Source organism: Corvus kubaryi, unplaced genomic scaffold (assembly GCF_017639235.1).
Source record: "Corvus kubaryi isolate FWS band 111438036 unplaced genomic scaffold, C.kubaryi_AGA036_p1.0 133, whole genome shotgun sequence".
NCBI lineage: Eukaryota > Metazoa > Chordata > Aves > Passeriformes > Corvidae > Corvus > Corvus kubaryi.
The window spans coordinates 18,041,594-18,062,418 of NW_024580667.1; the positions used below are offsets into that span (position 1 = coordinate 18,041,594).

General features: G+C 37.2%; 1 protein-coding gene across 8 annotated transcripts in view; it reads right to left on the bottom strand.

Moving 5' to 3' along the window:
* Positions 1-4,588: 4,588 nt before the first annotated feature.
* STS (steroid sulfatase) overlaps positions 4,589-20,825 on the bottom strand; it is a 114,318-nt gene continuing 98,081 nt past the window's right edge. For all 8 annotated transcript variants that reach the window (XM_042038169.1, XM_042038216.1, XM_042038180.1 and 5 more), the window contains one exon: positions 4,589-10,782. In XM_042038169.1, coding sequence (XP_041894103.1) covers positions 10,400-10,782 — 383 coding nt within the window. In that variant the 3' untranslated portion in view covers positions 4,589-10,399. The remainder of the gene's footprint in view (positions 10,783-20,825) is intronic.

Consider the following 20,825-nt stretch of genomic DNA (forward strand, 5'->3'; position numbering starts at 1 on the left):
GTGAGGAAGAGAAATGAGAATGCAGAATTATTGTCTTAATGATTCATACCAAAACAAATTTACATGTCCCTAAGCACAAATGTGGTTTAAACAGAACTAAAAACGTGTATATTTTACATATTCAGTCTGGGATCATAGCATTTATTCCAACAAATCTGAATCAGTTTCTATTAATGTATTTCATTCAAAAAAAAAAAAAAAAAAAGAACTAGGATACTTGTCCAAACATAGAACATTTTAAATGTAGGTGACGAATAATTTCTTCATCGCTAGAGGCAGTCATCATGTTTCTTAAATTAATACATCTTATCTGCCCCAACATTTACTTTGTCTAAGTATTTGGTAACATTGTATTATTGTAACATTGATCAAAACAGTCTGGTGAAATCACACTTAAGTATTTATTTCATTTTATTTGGGGAATAAGAATAGACTTACCATAAAAGCTGCTGGCAATGCTGGAGGATATCCCTTGTCCCAGATCTCCAACAGGTTCCAAAACCACTATTTCTGGATTGCTTCTTCCTCTACAATTAGCTTTGAGAATTTCTCTTTGTGTTTAATTTTATTGTTTACAATTAACACAAATATGACATACCTCTGGCAACCTTCAAAGTTGTCTACGTTTTTGCATTAAATTTATATATGAAAATTAGGCATTTAGATGGACTTCCTCCACCAGTTGTAGGGCTTCACAGCTGTCCAAGTCAAATGGAGATTTTTATAGAATCACAGAATGTTTTGGCATGGAGGGGACCTTAAAGACATCTGGTTCCAAACCTCCTGACAATAACCTTCCACTTGACCAGGTTGCTCAAAGCACCATCCAACCTGGCCTCGGACACTTTCAGGGTTGTGGCATCAACAACCTCTCTGAGCAACCTGTTCCAGTGTCTCACCATCTTCACAGTAAAGAATTTTAACATCCAATCTAAACCTGCCCTCTTTTAGTTTGCCCTGGTAAAAGGTCCCTCTCCAGCTTTCTTTTAACGCACCCTAGGTACTGGAAGGCTGCTCAAAGGTCAGCACAGAGTGTTCTCTGGGATCAACAGCATCAACTCTCACTCTCTGTCTTCATAGGAGAGCTGCTCCAGCCCTCTTATCCCTCTTATTATACCACCAAATTTGTCATACAGGATTTGCCCTTAGTGAAGACATGTCAGTTGTCACCAATCACCTCCTTATCTTCAATGGCCTCAGCATAGTTTCCAGGAGGATCTGTTCCACGAACTTGCTAGGCACAAAGGTGAGATTGGGTGACCTGTAGTTCCCTATGTCTTTCTTTTACCCTTTTTAAAAATGGGGGTTATGTTCCTCCTTTTCCAGTCAGTGGAAACTTCACCAGACTGCCACAACTCAAATAAACTTTCAAGGGTATATATTAATATACAATATATATCCAAGTATAAGCACAGCTGGTGTACATGTTTTTTATATCTTTCTGTGGTTACTTGACAAATTCATATATTTTATGCTTGAATCCACTTTTCCTATATTTTAGTTTATTTGCTGTCCTTTCAACAGCATTTTATGTCTGTGGAGCCATAAGCTAATGTAACACTAGCTAATACTGGGCTTAGCTCATTTCTATCTCCATGTGTAAAATGCTTCTTTCACCTCTCATTTAAATATTTTTGTCTTCTCTTTTAATAATGGAATCTAACAGATTTAGAGTTGCTTCTTGAGACCCATGTAAAAAGGTACATTTTATAGCTGGATAGTAGTTGATCATCAATGCCTTTGGATTTATCCCCTCAGAAAGCTTTTCATTTTTCTGTGTTTTTTATTCCTTTTTACCCTGTACATTCTACATCATGATCTTTATGGTAAACAGTATCCTAGTAACAGAAGTAATTGGCTGTAGAGCGCAGAAAAAAATATTAACTTGCACTGGACTTTCAACAAAAAGCAAGGCTGGAGGCAAGCTTACAAATATCTGATGGACATAGCCTAAAATTATGGAATGGGAAAGGTTAAACCTGGCAATTAAAATATGCAAAATGTTTTTGGTTTAATGTAAATTAAAGATATTGATAGTAAAAAGAAAATATTATACATTACTTAATCTGTGTATCTTCTCTTGAACAGTCTCAATCAGTAAAATTCCTGAACACAGTGGAATGATTCAAATGGTTAAATTCCAAACCTTGTTTCAATGCCCTGCTGAACTAGGATCTTTCTGCTTCTGTTCTTACTAGATGTGTTTAGTCATGTGATAATACAGAATATTAGGAAAAAAAATCCATTAAGGTGCTGCAACTAGTTTTATACCGAATATAATGCAGCATAAACATTTTTAACTTAAGAAACAAACTGTAAAAAATGCCTAGCAGATGGAGCCCTAAAATATTTTTTTCATGCATAATTCAGTGCAGTTTATGTTTGCTCGGCTGCAAAGTATTTCTGAAGATACAAGAAGATGGAAGATGTGTCATATGCATATAACAACGTAAATGTTTTAACACTTAAACATCCACTATAGTAGAGGTTGAAAGTTGTATTTTAAATGTCATGATATTTTTTTCCAGAAGTTCAGCAGTATCCTTTCAAAACAATCATCACTGATGTTAAAAGAAAATGTAAATCGTAAAAGATCTTAAGTTATTTTTAGCAAAACTCTATTCTAATTGAAATATCTCATCATAGTAAAATAATTAAAGGGGCATAAAAATGACTAGTCTGATCTTAAAAACAAATTGCCTGACCTCTATAATGATGACACTTCTTTTAAATACTTCCAATAAGATATTTCTTCTCTTACTTGCAGAGCATGGTAGAGACAAAAAGAACTGAAGATCCATGCAAATAAACCCCAAGGAAACAAACACAGAAGAAACAAAGAAATTTATCCTTTAAAAAAAGTGTTTTCAGTGAAAAATAGGCATTTGATTGCAAACTTCTGACTATGATGATCCATCTTAAATTTCATACTCCCTACTTAAAAACTATTTCAAAAATTCCAGGAGAAAGAAGTAGGATTCTACTCCCTAAAAACAGATAAACAGATATTGTGGGATTTTATGCTGTTGAAACTGTATCCTGTGTCCTTTTTTTTCTTTTATCTATGAAAAGGCAAAAAAAACCCCAAAACCTGAGAACATTATTAGGCATGACTAATAGAATCTTCACATAACCATACAAGCTAGGACAGACCCATCTTGTTTTTCTCTGTCCTAGGTAGAAATGGAGGTAAACCCATGTCTAGATACCTTCGTCATTTAACTTAAATAAATCTCAGACCTAGAACTATATTTTTCTACCTACAGTGGTTTCTAAATTCTTCTGCAGGCAGGTAATGCATCCTCCCTATGTCATCTAAGTACTTTGATCCTACTTTCAGAGCACTACTGGCAGTGCAAGAATGAGGTACTTTCTGCACAAGCACAGTATTTCTAAGCCAGGGATCAAAGAAGACAGATAATAATTTCAAGCCTTCCCTCCTTGACATTTTTCTAGATGGGACACTCAGTTAAAACAAAGCATTCCTAAGCATCTGGCTGGGTGTGAAAAGGGGGGAGGCAAGGAGAAGTACACTGTACTTTCTGCCTTTTCTGTACGAGCTTTGCTGCTCTGAAGTGAAGACTCCTACCCTTACCAGGTCAGGTAGTGAGTAACAGAGACAGAAAGTGACTTCACAGCCATAAGGTATATCTGTCTCTGCTCCAGAGGCAATCTGTGTACTTCATGTGATTAAAAACACTTAATCAGTCTTGAAGTTTCATAGCAAAGCTGTCATCACAACCCAGGTGAGTGTCCTTACCGCTAGGGAATTTTACCCTCTTCTTCGTTCTCTGGATTTAAAATTTTTTATTATGCAGTGGCACAGTTTCAATCAGATTATGAAGACTTATTTTTTTTCATTCCCAGACTGTATACTTTCCTACATCTTGATTTCTACATTCCCCAAAATGGGTCTGGAGAGCAAAAGGAAAAACACAGGAGATACCCAAAGCCAGCCATAGGTTTAATATGTGAAGATGGAGATTCTCTACATAACCTGGTACTGAGTGCTTAAAAACTGAGTATCAGCAGCATTCATTTAGTACACATTACTGCAGCTGCTGGAGCTCTAGCATTCATTATGCTCATTAATCCAGAAAGGGCAGACTCCTCAGCTGCTGGGGTTGGTCTTTTGTGACTGAATTTTCTTGAAAGATAATCAAAGTGGGTTGTGATTCAGTAGCATAAATCTTAGCATCAGAGAGGATTTCCACTTATTTTTGGTAAGTATCACAGAGGAGAAGGAAGGGGTATGAAGCAGCTTGTTTTGCAGAATAATATGCTTTTTAAAAGCCTGGTCAGTGATGACACATCACTGAATGACTGTGTTTCTCATGGGTATCAGACAGGGAAATGTTAGGATCTAAAATTCCTATTCTAACAACCTCTCTGAAGTTTAAACAGTCATCAGGAGAGCGGCATAAATCAGGTACTTCTCAGTGCATTGGATATGACAATGCAAGGTTGACACTTACAAACCAATCAGCACATTTTCCTAAATCTGAGTATTTTGTCTGCTTGGCAGGAGGAGTTATAACATAAAAGATAACAATAAGGAAAAAAATGAAAGAAATTCTCACACATAATACAAACTTCAAGTATTCTTTTTATTACCAATAGCACAGGCAAACTACTCTTAAACCTTGAGGATTTTTTCTTTGTAACTTTATTTTTCATTTGTGAGCAATGAAGACCATATTAAACCAAAGTTATTCTCTTGCAGCCCAACTTGAGTCCATAAGGCTTTTGAGATGCTTTGTATCTAATCTTTTGTAATAAATATTGCTACCCAAAGCAACTTCATATCAAATTCTCTTAAAGTAAGTGTCACAATGAAGAGCTCTGCCTTATAATTTAAACTGTTTCACAGTTTTTTTCACATAAATCAGGTACAATAAAATATTATCTGCATAAAAAGGCTTTATTATTGGATAACAGTAGAATAAATAACGTTGGAGGGTGTTTTATAACTGAGCTGACCCCCAAATGCTGAAATTGTTATCTTCAAATATAGCTTTATTTTCCAAGGAAAGTACCTGCAACACTATTCTTTTATACATCAGACTAACATTATTATTCTACATGGGGAACCCACCACGATTTATATTAAAGAAATGTTTTTTAGGCATTTAGGAGATGCTGTATAAGCATTGCAAAGCCTATAATTCACATCTCCCAAGTTCAGCAATGTTTCATAACATTGACAGTGCAATTAGAGATGCACAGATAATCAAGCCAGTCTTTATCTCACTAACCAGTATAGCACAAACTCCAGTGGGAGTCTGGAATTCAGCATCTTTCCATATGTATAAGAAACCTTCAGATGCTGTGCCTTGTGTTGGCACAATCTCATTGTTCTCAGTACCAAACTCACAGGTCAGAGTTATTGTGGGAGAGGTCTTAAGAAAAATTTGCAATATCCTTTGTTTGCTGTACAGGTGAAGTTTTAGGCAGATTCTTATCAGTTTTGATGTAAATAAAAGCTACGAAGAAGAGCATGGAAAAGCCATATGATCTGCCAGGGTGTTTCCAGGACTCTGAATTATTTGCAGTTTTAGCACCCTGTAAACTGGGAGTCCCTAGAGCCTGGCTCAGGTCTTCTGGTCCTCCAGCGAAAAAAGAGACTGTTGCTGTCTTAGAGTGTCAGACTAAGATCTGTCACCACATGTATGATGATTCAGGAGCAGTCTGCTTGGCACAATTATTCAGAGGCGAGGGGTGGTGCATCCTGTGGGTTCCAAACTAATTTCCACCTGACAGCCTGACACAGAAGGACACTGTTGCAGAACACACAACAGTCCAGCTGGCCACAGAGGGGACCTCATTCCTCCTGGTCACCTGCAGTCCCTGAGAGACCTAGAGGAAGCAGCAATTTCACAGAATCACAGAATATTCTGAGTTGGAAGGGACCTAGAAGGATTATCAAGTCCAACCCTTAAGTGAATGGCCCAGATGGGGACTGAACCCAGAACCCTGGTATTATTAGTACTGCTCTCTAACCAACTTAACCAACTGAGCTAATCTCAGGGTCAATTTCCAGGTCCCTGTCTTTGGGTTGGAGATTACCCCCAGTCACTCTTTGCTTCCTGGTGGTTCCCAGTTCAGAGTTTTGGCTAAGCCTTTCCTCCTGCCCACATGGCTGGCCACACTGCTTGTAGTGTTTTTGGGCAGGGTTGCTGCCTCTTGCTCCTTAGAGCATATTTTGGATGCTGCACAGGCAATGGCAGAGGAAAGGGAAATGACAGAGAAGATGACAAGATCTGTCTTAAGCACAGAACTATTATGTCCTAATGTAAGTAAAAAACATTGTAGTAATGTATGTCAAAAACACAAACCAATTTTTAATATACATACTCTAGTAGAATACATTATTTTTGTAGCTGTACTTGCACTCTTTTTCTTTCTTTTTCCATTTGTTCCTATATCAAGTGATATCTTAAGTGATATTTTTTACATTGTCCACATATCTGAACACCCAGATCTCACATTAATAGAATGTGAAATAAACTATTGCTGGCAAGTGATGATTCTCACTGAGCTGTGAAGTATACAGACCAGATTCTCTTAGCTCTCTGCAAACTTTCAGTTAGATTTAAGTGAGCTGACACTTCTCTCCAAAGCTTCTATTTCCCTTTTTCTTTTGATTTTTCTGATCATAATTTGGGGCAAGTCAGGACATCTCTATTTTTAATAGCTGAGAACCTGCGAGATCCAGTCCCTGCGGGAAAAATATTATTTATTGTTCCATGTAGTTTCCTGACTGCTAAAAAAGATAATAAATATGATCATAAAAATGTGACTTATAGCTTCCTCTGAATCCCAAGCGTGTATCTTTTTTAGCCATCTATTCTCTCTCCTCCAGATCGTGATCCCACATGCACTAAACAGTACACACAGAACCCACCTGAAAACCTCAACTTAAGGGTATCACATACCCCCTCGTATAGGGGGATCTTCTACATCCTAGTTTTCCAGCTTTTAAATTGTATCTTCTATAGAGAAGGTGCCTTATTGACTAGAAAGTGCACCTTTACCAGCTTACCACTTTCAGCATTTTTTGCTCCTTCAGTATTCCCAGCAGTTAGAGAAATACTGTTATCCTTCTCTGAGTGCAGCAGAGGAACTGAGAAATGAGTTAAATGACTTGCTCCGGGCTGTACAGGGACTCTGCCACAAATTAGGATATGATACTGTTAAATAATACTGTAGAGGAATACACTTCCCTCTGAAGCTGAACCTCCCAGTTTAAATGGACATATCCAACAAACAGGTACCATGTTAAAATACCAGTGCTCATTAAATGATAGATTGAAAGTCAGTTTCCAAGTATCAGAGCACATTCTCCTAGAGCCTTCCTTGTTAGTAAGCTGTGAATCATGTATATCCCATCAATAACCTGTTGTGAAAAACAAAACTTTTCCTTGTTAGAACAGGCAGTGCCATCACACAAATGGTATATTGTCCTTCACATTTTATTTTGCAGATAAACAAGACTACTTTAATTACCCTGATCTGACATGCCATCTCCAGAACAGAAGGTACAGCACTGAAAGGTATAATACATTTGCAATACAGGGAAGGTTTATTCTAGGTATTAAATGAAATGGTATTAACATAGAGTATGAAAAATACTGCCCTTCACAGAATCTTTCTTGAAGGAACAATTGTAAAAATGGATTTCATATTCTATTGCTTTTTTCAAAGTATTAAATGTTGTACTAAATGATATTTTTGAAAATATAAAGTTTATGCCACAAACAAGAAATAGTTTTTATTATTTGGGGCATCTCAGGTACGTTTTAATTACTTATATTTCATAATACCAAGGTAATTCTTGCTAGACCTTAAATAAGCAGGAGGTTAGCAGAGTCAAGGAGCCCTAGAAGTCAAATCCTTTTACAAAGACTACTTTTCATTTTCTGATTGATTAGGGCAAAATAGCCATTATAATCAATATGACAAGCAAACAGAAGGACTGAGAGGCAAAGAAATAGATGGAAAAGTATTTCAGGGGTGTGGATGTTTTAAGAAAGGAGATCAGAAAGATGGCATCAAAAGCCAAAAAGGAGGGTATGAAAGAAATGTCATATTCAGGCAAGGAGAAATCAGAGCAGTGGAAAAGTCACCATTTTTGATACCTCGATCAAGTAGCACAGAAGAACTTTTGTGCCTAGCAGAACAAAGAATTATTGCACTTGCAGAAAGAAAGGAAAAGAAATAATAACAACTCCGCATCTTTCTGATGAAAAGAAGTTGATGTTAATGTCCTTGAGAATATAAATTGAGATCCCTGTAAACCTTTACAGACCAGAAACTGTGGAAACAAAGTAAATCTAACCTTTACACAGACCAGAAACCGTGGAAACAAAGTAAATCTAACAACACCAAACCCCTTGTCTGAGTTAGCACTGTATACCTAACACACGACATATTTTTTCCCACATTCTTCGGAAGGAATACTTGTTTGAAAAGGTTTTGTGTAAGCTGGGGCAGAGCTGTGGGAGTTGGAAAGAGCATCCCTCCACACTGTGATGTTCCAGCACTCTGGACACAACCAGGACTGCCCTTTGGCTGTGGGGAGAGACACTGGCACCAGTGCCATGTCCCAAGGGGCTCCAGGGCCACATGGTGATGACCGAAAATTTGGGAGGTACAGATCCTGCCATGATGTTGAGAGGCAGCCACTCTCATAGAAGAATAATTATATTCAAATGAGAGGCATTTTTCTTCCTAAGGTTATGTAGTACATTCAGGGATAAATACTGGTCATGGGACTCTGACACCTGCAGAGAGTTTGCAGAGGTCTATTTAAGATCATGAACACAAGGTGAAACATCAAAAATAGAACTCCAAGGAAAAAGTACATTTCCCAGGACAGGCTTCCGGATATTGTGGAGAATGAAATTTTGAATGAAACTGCAACAAAAAATCAAATAAAACCTAGGTTTTACAGAGAAATACACAATATATCACAATAGATTTTTATATGACAGGCTTCAATAGTTCACAAGAACCAGGTCACAATCTTAATGTCGGCTGACTGAAGCTACTGCATTACTATAGTCACAGATCACTTTTGCCCCAAACAGGTTTTAACATGTCATAATGTGGGAATTAACTGCTGCTTTCTGATAAGGAGCAAGTCACTTTCTATTATCAGGCATCAAATCATTTTACTATTTTGCTGATATCTTCTTTTCTATATCTCTAAGCCAAAGAAAATAGATTGTCTGCCTGTAGAGTGGAAAGAAAATGTGCCTGAATAAGATGGAGATAAAAATGGATACAAAAATTAGCCCTCGAGGACAGTAGATTTCCCAAGACCTTGCTAAGAACTCAGAGACAGTTATATTTGGCTTTAAGTACTCAAGCCCAAGTTTATTTTCAGAAAATGAGAGATCCTATTCAGAGAGCTTAGAAGATGGCAAAGATATTTAAAGGAAGACCAAATTTTATTTATTTGTGATTAGTTTCACCAGTGGAAGAATAGGTAGGGTAAATAAATAGTGAAATATATATTTGTAGGATAGTACCATGTGAATCTGGAACGCAAATATCAAGTATGGATCGAATCTTTTATCAGTTGGACTATCACCATGAGAGTGTGCCTATAACAGGGATTGAAGGATTTATGGGTTATGAATTTGGCTTGCACATATATAAATATATATATATTTGTATGGAAACTTATGGTACACACTCAAGCACACAACTGGTGCACTTGAAGTAGTGTCCTTTTGAAACAAAGGTCACTGCCATACAATAGGACAGTGGGGATGCTTGGAAGCATCATTTTAATATGGACACAACGTCTTCCACTACATAGCTCTGTGCATTTTTATGGCACATTCAAAGTCAGACTGTTGACAATCTGTCAGTTTTTTCATACCTGTCATGCTTGTTGATAGAGATCTGTTGCAAGTCTGCTCTTAACCTATCAGTTACCAAATGACTGCCACAGGAGGACCTCTCCACTATTATCTCTCTATTTTTGATTACTCAGTGCTATGACCTACTAATGGATAACACTTAGCAAAAAGGACAGGAAAGTGCATTTAGTAGTTGTTCGATTGACAGAAACTATAGGTAAATTCTTTGCTGTGTAAGAAAAAAGCTGAAGGTCTAGAAAATTATCTCCCACAGAAAATGCTCACAAGTCTACCCATGTGTAGATTGGACAGCAACATGTCCTTCATGCTGTGTGATAAAGTCAGAAAAGGTGTGTCTTGCCCCCCCTCTCTTGGCACATTTTCTGACTGAAACTCTCTTCTACTGCAATAGGTATTTGAAGACTGGTCCTCCTCCAACACAACAAAACCTTCTGAAGGCTTGTACCACAAGTTCAAGTCAGACACCCACACTCCCCTGGTCCAGTTTCTGAAAGGGAATTGCAGCTTGTTTATCCCGAGTGCACCTCCAGTGGACTCCCTCCTGACTCATTGTCACAATAGCAAGACTGAAAGAGAGATGAGCAGCAGAGCTGGAGCCATGGCTTCCAGAGAAGGTTGTCCCATGACAGCTGGTTTGGAACAGCATGCAGGGATCTGGTGTGGTTTTCTACTGCTTGGTGTACGACCCTGAGGATTTCGTAGAAACGGCTCTCAGTTTCTGGAGTCAGTGGGACTTTCTCTCCAGGGTCTCTGGACAGATCAAAAAGCAGTGGAGGATCATGTTGTGTAATGAATCCTCCATGGCAGAAGCAAACGTGAGAATCATAGCAACCATTGGAGTCCTCAGGACTGAAGTTTGGAGTGAAGAAGAAGACTTTCCAGACAGATTCACCTGCAATTTACATCCACAAAACAGCTGGTGATAAAGTGATAAAATGACAAAATGGAAGTCTCCTAGTTTGAGGAAACTCCAACAACATGGGAAATCAGTCTTTTGGTAAAAAGACAGCATAGACACTCTGTACAGAAACTGCATACTGAAAGAGTAAAACAAAATTGAGCAAAACAAAAATAAGCAAAACATGGTGATTTTCATGCTAAACATATTTATGAAACAATTATGACAATTTCATTCCCTTGGAAGAATTCTGATTACCTAAATCATAGAAGACTTTAAATAACGTTGTGTTTTACAGAAACAGCTCTAAGATTTGCAGAAATATATACTAAGTCTTCTTCAAGGCTTATTAAAATGTATTTTTGCCCCTTGACCATACTTATCCACTGGTAAATATGCTGGACCCTGCGTCTCATTTTGCTAATCAAAATAGTTTCCTTGTTACCTTTTTATTTCTCTCTTTGCTGTATTAACCCACTGTCCTCTGCCCCATGCTTTCTTTGCAAAGACCTGGGTACAGAGTTTCTCATTTTATTAAATGGGATGACATGAAAAGGCATAATGAATGTTGTCTTAGGCCTCCAGCTGATTTTTCCAAACATAAATAATAAATAACAGTTACAGTAGCACAATTCTTAGGTGACATTCTGCTTTGTAAAATGAGAACCAAAGTTCTTCATTTATAGATTGGTCATTCTCAGCTTAATTTTCTGTGTACAGAAACTGAACTGTCCACTCTCATGTAACTTTAGTCAGTATTTTCACTGTTTGAAAATCCAAGATATTTCTTGGAATAAGAATAAGCAAATACCAGTTGGTTCTTTCAAGAAGTACTCTCAAACAGGTCAGTGGAGGATCAAAAAATACTTAACAAGATAGATGTAAACAAAAATGTTGTTACTGTTTTCCTCAAGTATCACAGAACAGATAGGAAAGGCAGAAACAGACAAAAACTTCCAGGGAAGCACACCATCCTCCCACAGCCAAGGAAGTATATAGTTCTTCAGAAATGGAACAAAGAATAATTAATTAGAGTAAGAAAAATCTGTATTTTTCTCTTAATAAAAGCAGGTTACTAAACATCTGAGATCTATAATGTCAGATTACCTGCTCACTTGAGACTATAAAAACATTGGAAAAATTTAGTCATCAGTAATTTACATTTCTCAGCACCCTATTGTGTGGAAGGCCTTAGAAAATGTGGGATGGGTAGAGCAGAGATACACTGGTATATGCCATGGTGAAACCACATCACAGTCAGCTTTTAAAGAATAAAAACATGTTTACAGAGAAATGTTTCAGCAGACTAAAGAGTCACAGGCTGCAGTTCTAGACCACAGCATGGATTTAAAGGACAGTCGGTGACCTTAAGAGTCTTGACAGCTTCTTCCATTCCACAGCATTTTTCACATTATAAGTGATTTTACCTTTAGGAACCAATTCAATGACAGAGCCTAGGGACTTGCAGTTCACTTCGTCTCCACTTAAATTGGGGTCGGATGGGTGATGGTTATTATACACATTAGACTGGGAGAACCCTCTGAATGCTTCTTGGAAGTCAGCAAAGGGAAGGACTTTTAAAGGCTGAGTGACTTGCTGGCACAGACAATAGGATGTGGAAGGTTTTAAAAGGCTCTGGCTGTGACAGCTGCAATAGCACAGTGTTACTGGGAAAAAAATGAAAGGAAATTTAAAGGAAGGCAAAGCAAGATAAGACAAAGTAATGCAAGATGGCATTCCTTCATCTACCTCCAGGAACATTTTGAAAGGTTGGTTTGGCACTTGAATCTCTTGTTTTCTCAGAATTAAATAAACAAACAAAATCAAATATGGCCACTTAAACTTCTTTGAACTTATGCACAGAACATTTCCAAGAAATATGCCTCTCGTTTACTGAGATTTAGAATTTACATTCTGAGAAGGCATGTAATTCTCTACTAAGCATTGGTTCAGGCTCCTTAGATGTGTTTAATTGCAAGATGGACGGTGGAGAACATAAAAAGCCAAAGGGCTTGATTAATCAGTGCACTGTGTGTCATTGTAGACCATGCAACATTTGCCACACCTGAGAATTTGATTCAGGGCACCAGAACACCTTGACAGAAGATCAGCAGAAAAAAATTTATACGGCTACTAAAATGTCAATTAAAGGAAGTTCCAACAAGGCCACGCACATGAGAACTTAGTGGTCAAGCTTACTGCACATCGGTCTTTCATGATACGTTTGTGCTGAATGACATTGAAAAGAAAACTTTCAGCTACCTTTTTTTGGTGTTGGGCATTATAGCATCAGGTCTGCTCTAGGGCTTACAGATAGCCATACAAAGTTGGAAATTCTGAATTAATGCAAGCTGGTACAAGCCGCCAATATAGGTAAGAAATGGGGAAAAGAAAGAAATAAGGACATTGTACTGTGATTTTTTTCCCCCACAAAATAAAGACTTGCTCAGGTTTTGTTATATACAGCGCATAGAGCATGTTGCAAAATCATGCGTGGGTTTGGGGACAAGGTGCGTGTGACATCAGCTCATGTCTGAGTGACATTGCTAGTGTTTTGAAGAGCTGATGGTACTTTATCAGATATGCAGCTATAAAATGTCATGATTATACAGTACAAAACACTGAGCACTGGGAGGGCAAAGGTGTTACTGTGCAATGTTTATTTGTTGCACTGCAGCAGTGTTTCTGGAGACGCATGTTATGCTGGAGAAGCAGCAGCACAGACTTTAAACACCTATTTCCTAAGCATTATAAAAACTAAAGCATATCTGTCAGTGGCTGTGGCTGTGGAGCAGCCAGTGCAATATACTAGGAGACATTAAGAACTGTCAGACTTCTAATCTGTAAAGCTGATGAACTGTATTAAGGCGCGATATTAAAAAGAGAGAGCTCTCTCCCCATCTCTCAGCTGATAGAAAATCTCAGGTTGACAGAGGGTTAAGTACAAGGATCCAATTAATCTCCCAGTAATTAATGGTACCTGTGTCCTCCAAAACATCTGGATAGTAAAACCTTGTTATAAAAAAAGATAACTGTATGTCTCTTCCACAGTGAAGTTAGTAGTAAAATTGCCAGGGCTTCCCCAAAGCCAAGTATATCAAGCCTCTTATGAAACAGCAGGCAAGCTTTAAGCCTGCAGCACCCTTAAAGGTCCTGTCCCAGTGCTTCACAAATAATTTCAGTCCTTTTTTCCTGCAATTCTCCAGTTCTCTGAGTTGTCCAGTAAGATCGCTCTCAGAATACTTCTTTCCGTTACATATTAAGAAAAACAAAAACTACAGAAGCTGTACTTCTAAATAGCTTCAAATTAAGAGACGTTGCTATTAGTCCAAGAGTAGTGGTGCAGGCGGCTGCAGCTACTCTTTCTGCTGAGGAGAACTCAGACAATCAGCTGCGGTGGTCAGCAACCCAAATTTAGCATGTGACTTACTGTCCTGGTGAGAACCCATGATTCCCTTGTTTTGCTTTTTGCATGTTTTCCCCTGATTGGTTAATATTTTGTCTTCTTGTTTTATGTAGGAAGTTATGTATATTCATTTTCCTTCTTTAATATGTATCAGTTCTAGAAAGTTCCTTGTTCCTCGACGCCCCATTGGCTCCTTCCCTGAGTCCCGCCTATGTGTTGTTCCCATTGGTTCCCTTCCTGTCAATCCCGCCTGCTTGTTTCTATCCCATTGGCTGAGATCCCTTTCCCCACCTATTCTGTACCCAGTATAAGATCCCTGGACCCTCCCACCAATGGGTTGTTTTGTCCCTGTCATTTCACTGGAGTAAACCTGTGTGGAACACATACAGAGAGTCCCCTCTCTTTCTTCTTTGCCGTCGCCTGCGTGCTGCTTAGCAGCAACAGGAAGATACAGCCCCTTTTGGGTGAGGAGCTCTGCCCCTTTTTCATTGTGTGTTGGGCACTGAGTGCTGCCTTCCAGAGGGGTTTCTGTGTTGGCCTCCGGGCTTCTTTGTGTCGGCACACGAGGGGAAAAACCCCCTTCTGCCAGCTCCCAGTGGCTGAAAACCCCTCCATCCAAGTAAATCTGCTATGAACATAGTTGTTCAGTGTTCAATCTCCCTAGAAGACTCCTCTTTTATTATCCTTTACCCAGCTATTTATCCTCTCATACAGACAATAGTAGCTTCAACTGACAGGTAGAGGCCATGAGATTAAATAAAAGTCTCTCAGTAAGATATATTAATATATTCAAGATGAAGTGACACACTGGATATGGATGTAATTTCTCTTATAAAAGCATCCTTCTTAATCATTGATGGCTAACTGGTGTTTTCTGATAAGCGGTTCTTGACGTGAATAGAAGCTATTGTTGCATTATTGCCTGGACTTCATTTTTACTGAATTTAATCTATGAGAGTAGCTTTACAGGTTTGCAGCTACTGTCATTTCCTTTGTTCACATTATTGTGTGGCTTCCCTCTGTAGAAGAACAAGTTAAACAGGTCTGTTCTCCACCATACACTGGGGAGCTAGTCCCTGCTTGAATTCAGATGCCTCTCAGAGCCATCTGGGTGTAGCAGACCAACAAAAATTGCCACAGACTTCTCTGTGTCTCAAGTGTGCTCTGTAGCCATTGTCAACTCCCACACTCTAACTCATGCTTTTCAACAGTTCTACACAGTAGCAGATGAAAACTGCAACTCACTTGAAAATTACTTTTTTCAGATAACTCTTGTTATTAGATTGAATCCTTTCCTCCCCATTCCTTTAAGTTCATTCAGAATTTTTAGGTTCTCTGATAATCTTATTTGTAGCAGATATCACATATATGTATATATTCAGCTTTTTGATAATATAACAGTGTAAAAAAGCTTCAGTTGTGAAATTCTTGTAAAACTATAAATAGCTCTATATAGTAAAGACAATACTATTTGGTTACTATAATGAAACTATACTTATTATTTTTATGACTATGTGCATTCCTCAATCAGCTAATGAAAACATGCTATTTGAGTTTAAACATTTGTAACTTTATTGTTCTTACAATGAAAATTTCTTTTTTTTTTTAAATATATTTAATGTCTAGGTATCTTATGGTGTTATATTGTTACAGCAGTCAAAAGACAGCACATTATGTCCCAGTGTAGGTGGAGAATAGCTGAGTGATACTCAAAGACATAATGTTGGTTTGTGAGAACCAGTTGTTGCTACAAGAGGCTTGCATAAAGAACTGTGCAGACCTTAACAGTATTTGAGATAAAATCATGAAAAAATCAGGAGTAGCAGTGATTTTAAAATATTTAGAATAAAACCTACAGTGTTAAGTATCTACTAAAACAGAAAGGATTGCACATTGCTGAATATCTAATAATCATACTGAACAAATACTGCAGGAAAAATAAAAGACATGCCGAAACCATTCCCAGAGTGATGAAGGCAGAAATCTCATGACTGAGTTCATTATCTAGAGTAAGTGCTGTGGTATGAGAAACTTCCACTGAATCCTGTTCAAAAGTCAAGATTATCCACTGAATTAGATGAAATTAGATGAAAAAGAATTATTTTTCTGAATTCTTCATCACCTTCAAAAAGAATTGATTGATCATTTGCGGTGTTTTCTTGTTGAAGAAAGTCTTAAAAGGGAAGAATCTGCGGGTATAGAAATTATGCTGCTAAAATAGGAAGTACTATAATGCAATGTTTTGCCTCATATTTGGATGTCTTAGGTGATAGCAACATGGAAGAATACATATTGCTCTGGAAGAAAAATCCCATCTGTAGTAATTTGATGCAAATAATCCAGACACCTGCTAAAGATTTGTTTGAAGAATATTTACTTGCTGAATGGTCCATGTAGTTTTCAGTTCATCTAAGCAGCAGCTGATGGCATGCTGGAGAGAGAGGATAATGTTGGCACACACACTAAAAAAAGAAACCTAAACCAAACCAAACCAGAAAAAAACCCAACTAAAAAAACCTGGTCATTTTCAATCTATATTAAAAGTCCTTGAAAACACAAAAGCCTTATTTTAATGCTTATGAAAATATAGTCTTGATTTTCATGTGGTGGTTTTCCACCAGAGTCAGTAAGAGATTAAGAACACTCTTTCAGTTAATCAGTCAGTTAAGAACACCTTTAGGAACAAAGCAGAAACACTTTGCCAAAGATGGCAAAACCCAAAGAGAAACCTATTCAGAATGGTGTTTTCTCTTTTGATTTTTTTTCTGTCCTTCAAGAATGCATTTTATTAACAGAAAATACATTGAGGACAATCATTTCCCTCTTACAGAAAGTGGATGCAATATTTCTGAGTGAAAAGAACAGATCTATAAGATTCAGAAAGCAATTTTTCTGATGCTAAGCAAACACAAGGGACAAAGATGCAATGGAAGTCCTAAGCAACTTCTGCAAATATTTTTAGACAAATTTCTGTCAGCCAAAAAGAAAAAGCACCAACGGGAATTTTCTTATGAATTATTTTCTGCAGAAAGCTTTCAAAATTTGGATGTCAAAAAAATAAGCTGTCAACACATGGAATGCTAGTGAAGTACTCAAAATCATTAATCTGAAAATTACTACCATGCATAACCTTTAAGTTATCAGATGTACATCTAAAAACAAAGAAATAACAGTTCAAAGTTAATTTAAAACTGAAAAATAGAAATTTTGTAAATGTAGTTGCCTGAAATTTTGTGCTGTGCCGAAGAATACTGAATAATTTGCTTTACTTTAAAAGTTGAAGAAAAGTGAATTGTTCTTCCTTACAAGTGTCTTAGCTAGTTGACTTATTTTATTATTTTCTTTTTTTTTATGAAGGTACAAGGTCACTTAGACAATCTTTTGGAAAAAAAAAATTGTTTTGAAAATTTATTCAGTTAAGTATGAATGACAACAGAGCAAAGAAGTTGCTTTTATGAGAGTAAAAAAATTGAGTTGAAGAAAATGAACATTTGCAAGTAGGATGGTGCAAAAAATCTCAGCATCAGCCACTCCTAAATATTAAAAAAAAAATCAGAATGACTGAAATTTGGTTTTATTGTAAAGATGTATGTGCAGTTCAGCATCTGAAACATGAGACGGTTTTTATCCCAGTGTTAGAAAATGCATGTCTTTTCCAGAATCTGAACCCAGTAAAAGATTACGAATGATGTTAAACCATAAATTTGCAATTTTCCTGACACTGAGCAAACAATGCAAAATCTGAATTAAAAACCTTAGCACCTAAAGGACATACCACAGGATGCTCTCTTACATATGATCAGCAGGGACTCTGGTACAAATAACACATTTATTCCTAAGAACATTTCTAGAAGTATATTTTCTGTTTCACATGGACTTTTTCAAGGCAATGGTATTTCAGAGAAATCCAGCAATTTGCCAGTTTGGACCTTTATGCAAAATCCAACCTTTTTTTCACAGTTCTCCAGGCAGCAAAAAATCTTTGAATTTGAAAAGAAAAGTTTTAGGAAAGTAATGGGAATATTTTCTTGTTTTGGTTGAATGCGAAATGGATGTAGAAATCTCCAGCTATTCTCCAGATGACAGTAAAAGATGGAAAAAGGAAAGAATCCTGACTCTCTCTCGTAATTTTCAGCTTAACAATGCATGTGTACGGTGCAGTGAAAAACAGGCTTTGCCCTTCAGAAGTGCAATAATGTGCTAGAATCTCCTTCCTCTGAGAAACAAGAACAGAGAAGGATCTCCTGGAGATGCAGATGAGATGAATATGTTTTAACTTTTCCTTATATAGGACTTAGATGGAAACACCAGCATCATTATCATGAAAAGTTATTTAGGTTTGTCATTCAATTAATACAAAATAATTTTGTAATTTTCAGGGTTTGTTTGTTGGGGCTTTTTTGATTTTATGGGGGCTTTTTGGTGTTCATTTCTTGTTTGGGTTGTTTTCGGGGGAGGGGATTGTTTGGGGTTTTTTGTTTGTGTTTTTTGTTTGGGATTTTTTGTTTTGGGGGTTTTGGTGGTTTTTTTTGCTTGTTTTGTTTCGGTTTTTTGTGTTTTGGGTTTTTTTTGTTCTGTTTTTGGTTTTTTTGTTTTTTCTTTTCTTTTTGGGGTTTTTTTAGTAAGGAATCATTCATAGGATTGGTGTACAGGAGGTTTGGCTTGTGCCTTCCATGTTGCAGCCATATTCCTGCCCCTTAGCTTGCAATAAAACCAGGATGAAGGGAAGTGAAAATAAGAAGCAGAAAGGCAAAAAAAAGGTCTCCATTTCAACTTAAACAACTGCAATAATAAATTGGTTTTATGCTCTTGCTATGATTAAGAGTAGGGTAAGTATTTTTTTTGAGGACAGTGTTTAATTTCTTTTCATTCCCTTTATTTCTCTCTCTTTCTCTTAGAGTAAGTAGGGGAATGCTGGTAGGGAACAGAGCACTGCAAATCTCAGGGTATAAATAGCTCTGCCTGAGCCTAACAGTAACTCTGCTGCCACTGACACAGAGCAGAGCAAAGGCAAGAAAATACTGTAACAGTATTTGTCATGCTTGTCAGGGGGAACACTTTCCTACCTAAAATATTGTGAGCAGAAATGTGTATCAGATGATTAGGTCAATTTTCTTGAGCTTGATAAAAACCGTTTAGTGGTGTCTGTTCATGCTAGAAATGCTCTTCTCTCCTTTGACAGTCATGTTATTTCACACTTATCAAATCATATGTCCATAACTGTGTCACCCAAATTCAACTGTAGCTGCTCTGATATAAGGCTCAAAATAGCAAATTAAAATTCTTAATGAGATAGTTTAGGTAAATGACACTTGATGCTTGGTTTGCTTCCTCCAGTGCTGTGGTTGAAACACTGAACATAAAGAAGGGTTTTGGGAGATGATTTGAGATTTTCGGAAGATTTTCTTGATTGTACCTCCATGACATGGGGAAGATCAGGTAGAGACAGGGGAAAAAAACAAACGGAGGAAACATGGAGTGAAGATGATGTTCATAAGGCAAGTTAGGAAGCAGGGAAACAAAATAACTTCAGTAATCAGATGAAAAGGTTGCAATGAATGACAGCAGGAAACAGTAATAAGTGATTCAGATGTTTCATGCAGAGCAAAAAGATACTTCTTTTTGATATAATAACTTTTCTGTAAACTGTAACATGCAAATGTCTAAATATCAGTAAAAGATATGTCTATTTATCTATGAAAACTTTGTATTTATTGCAAGTTTTTGTGCAACTTCTTTGATAGATTACTTTGCCACTGTGTGTTGCTATTAAGACAAAGTCTGGTGACAAAGAATGAGGTTTAATGAGACTTAATGAAGTTTTTTAAAGTGTTTTTGTGGAGGGACACCTTTGCCTCCACAATAAGAGCTGCCCCATCACTGACACCACCTGTGAGAAAGAGTAAAAAGGTTCTCAGAGAGCCGATAGCTAACAGACAATGTAAATTACTGTTTTAGTCTTAAGTTAAAAGGAAAATTCAACAAGCAAAGTGAGTGGCACTTTCTTAGTTAGATTTTAAAGATATTTATGACAGTGCCACTTAAGTCAGGATTTGCATTTTATTATTTTTCTGACCATTCTTGTCAGTTCTTTTATTACACTAATGCATGTATAAAATGCTGCTTTGTGATCCAAAACCAATTCACTATTTGCATTTTATTGCACATTCTAATGGCTATCTTATTTATCTGTATTTGTAGACAGGTCCTTTTTTGAACCTCTGCTGATTTAAAAGTTACACTAAATAAATTCCTCGAGTCTAAAATTCCCAGTCAACTTCAAAATACTCTCACAGTGTTCTTCCTGTCACTTAGCGCAATAATACTATTTTTCAGACTGTGAAAAGGGTAGCAGGGCATCTCCAGTTTTAAATTCATGTTACTAAATAGGATTTATTGCTCATCACTTTGCTGCTACTGCTACAGTATTCAATCTGACAATCTGGTCACCTCACCTAATTTTGGATCACTGCAAGCAACGTGCAGGTCTTCATGTAAGTTAGTTATCAGCCTATACTTATCTGCTTTTTAACTTTGTTAGAGGTGTTTAGGGTGAGAAGAGCTCTGCTTGTATCTCTTTTGATGAGAGTGATTTGCTCTCATCAGGTTAGCTCAGCTGTAGGTGTCTACT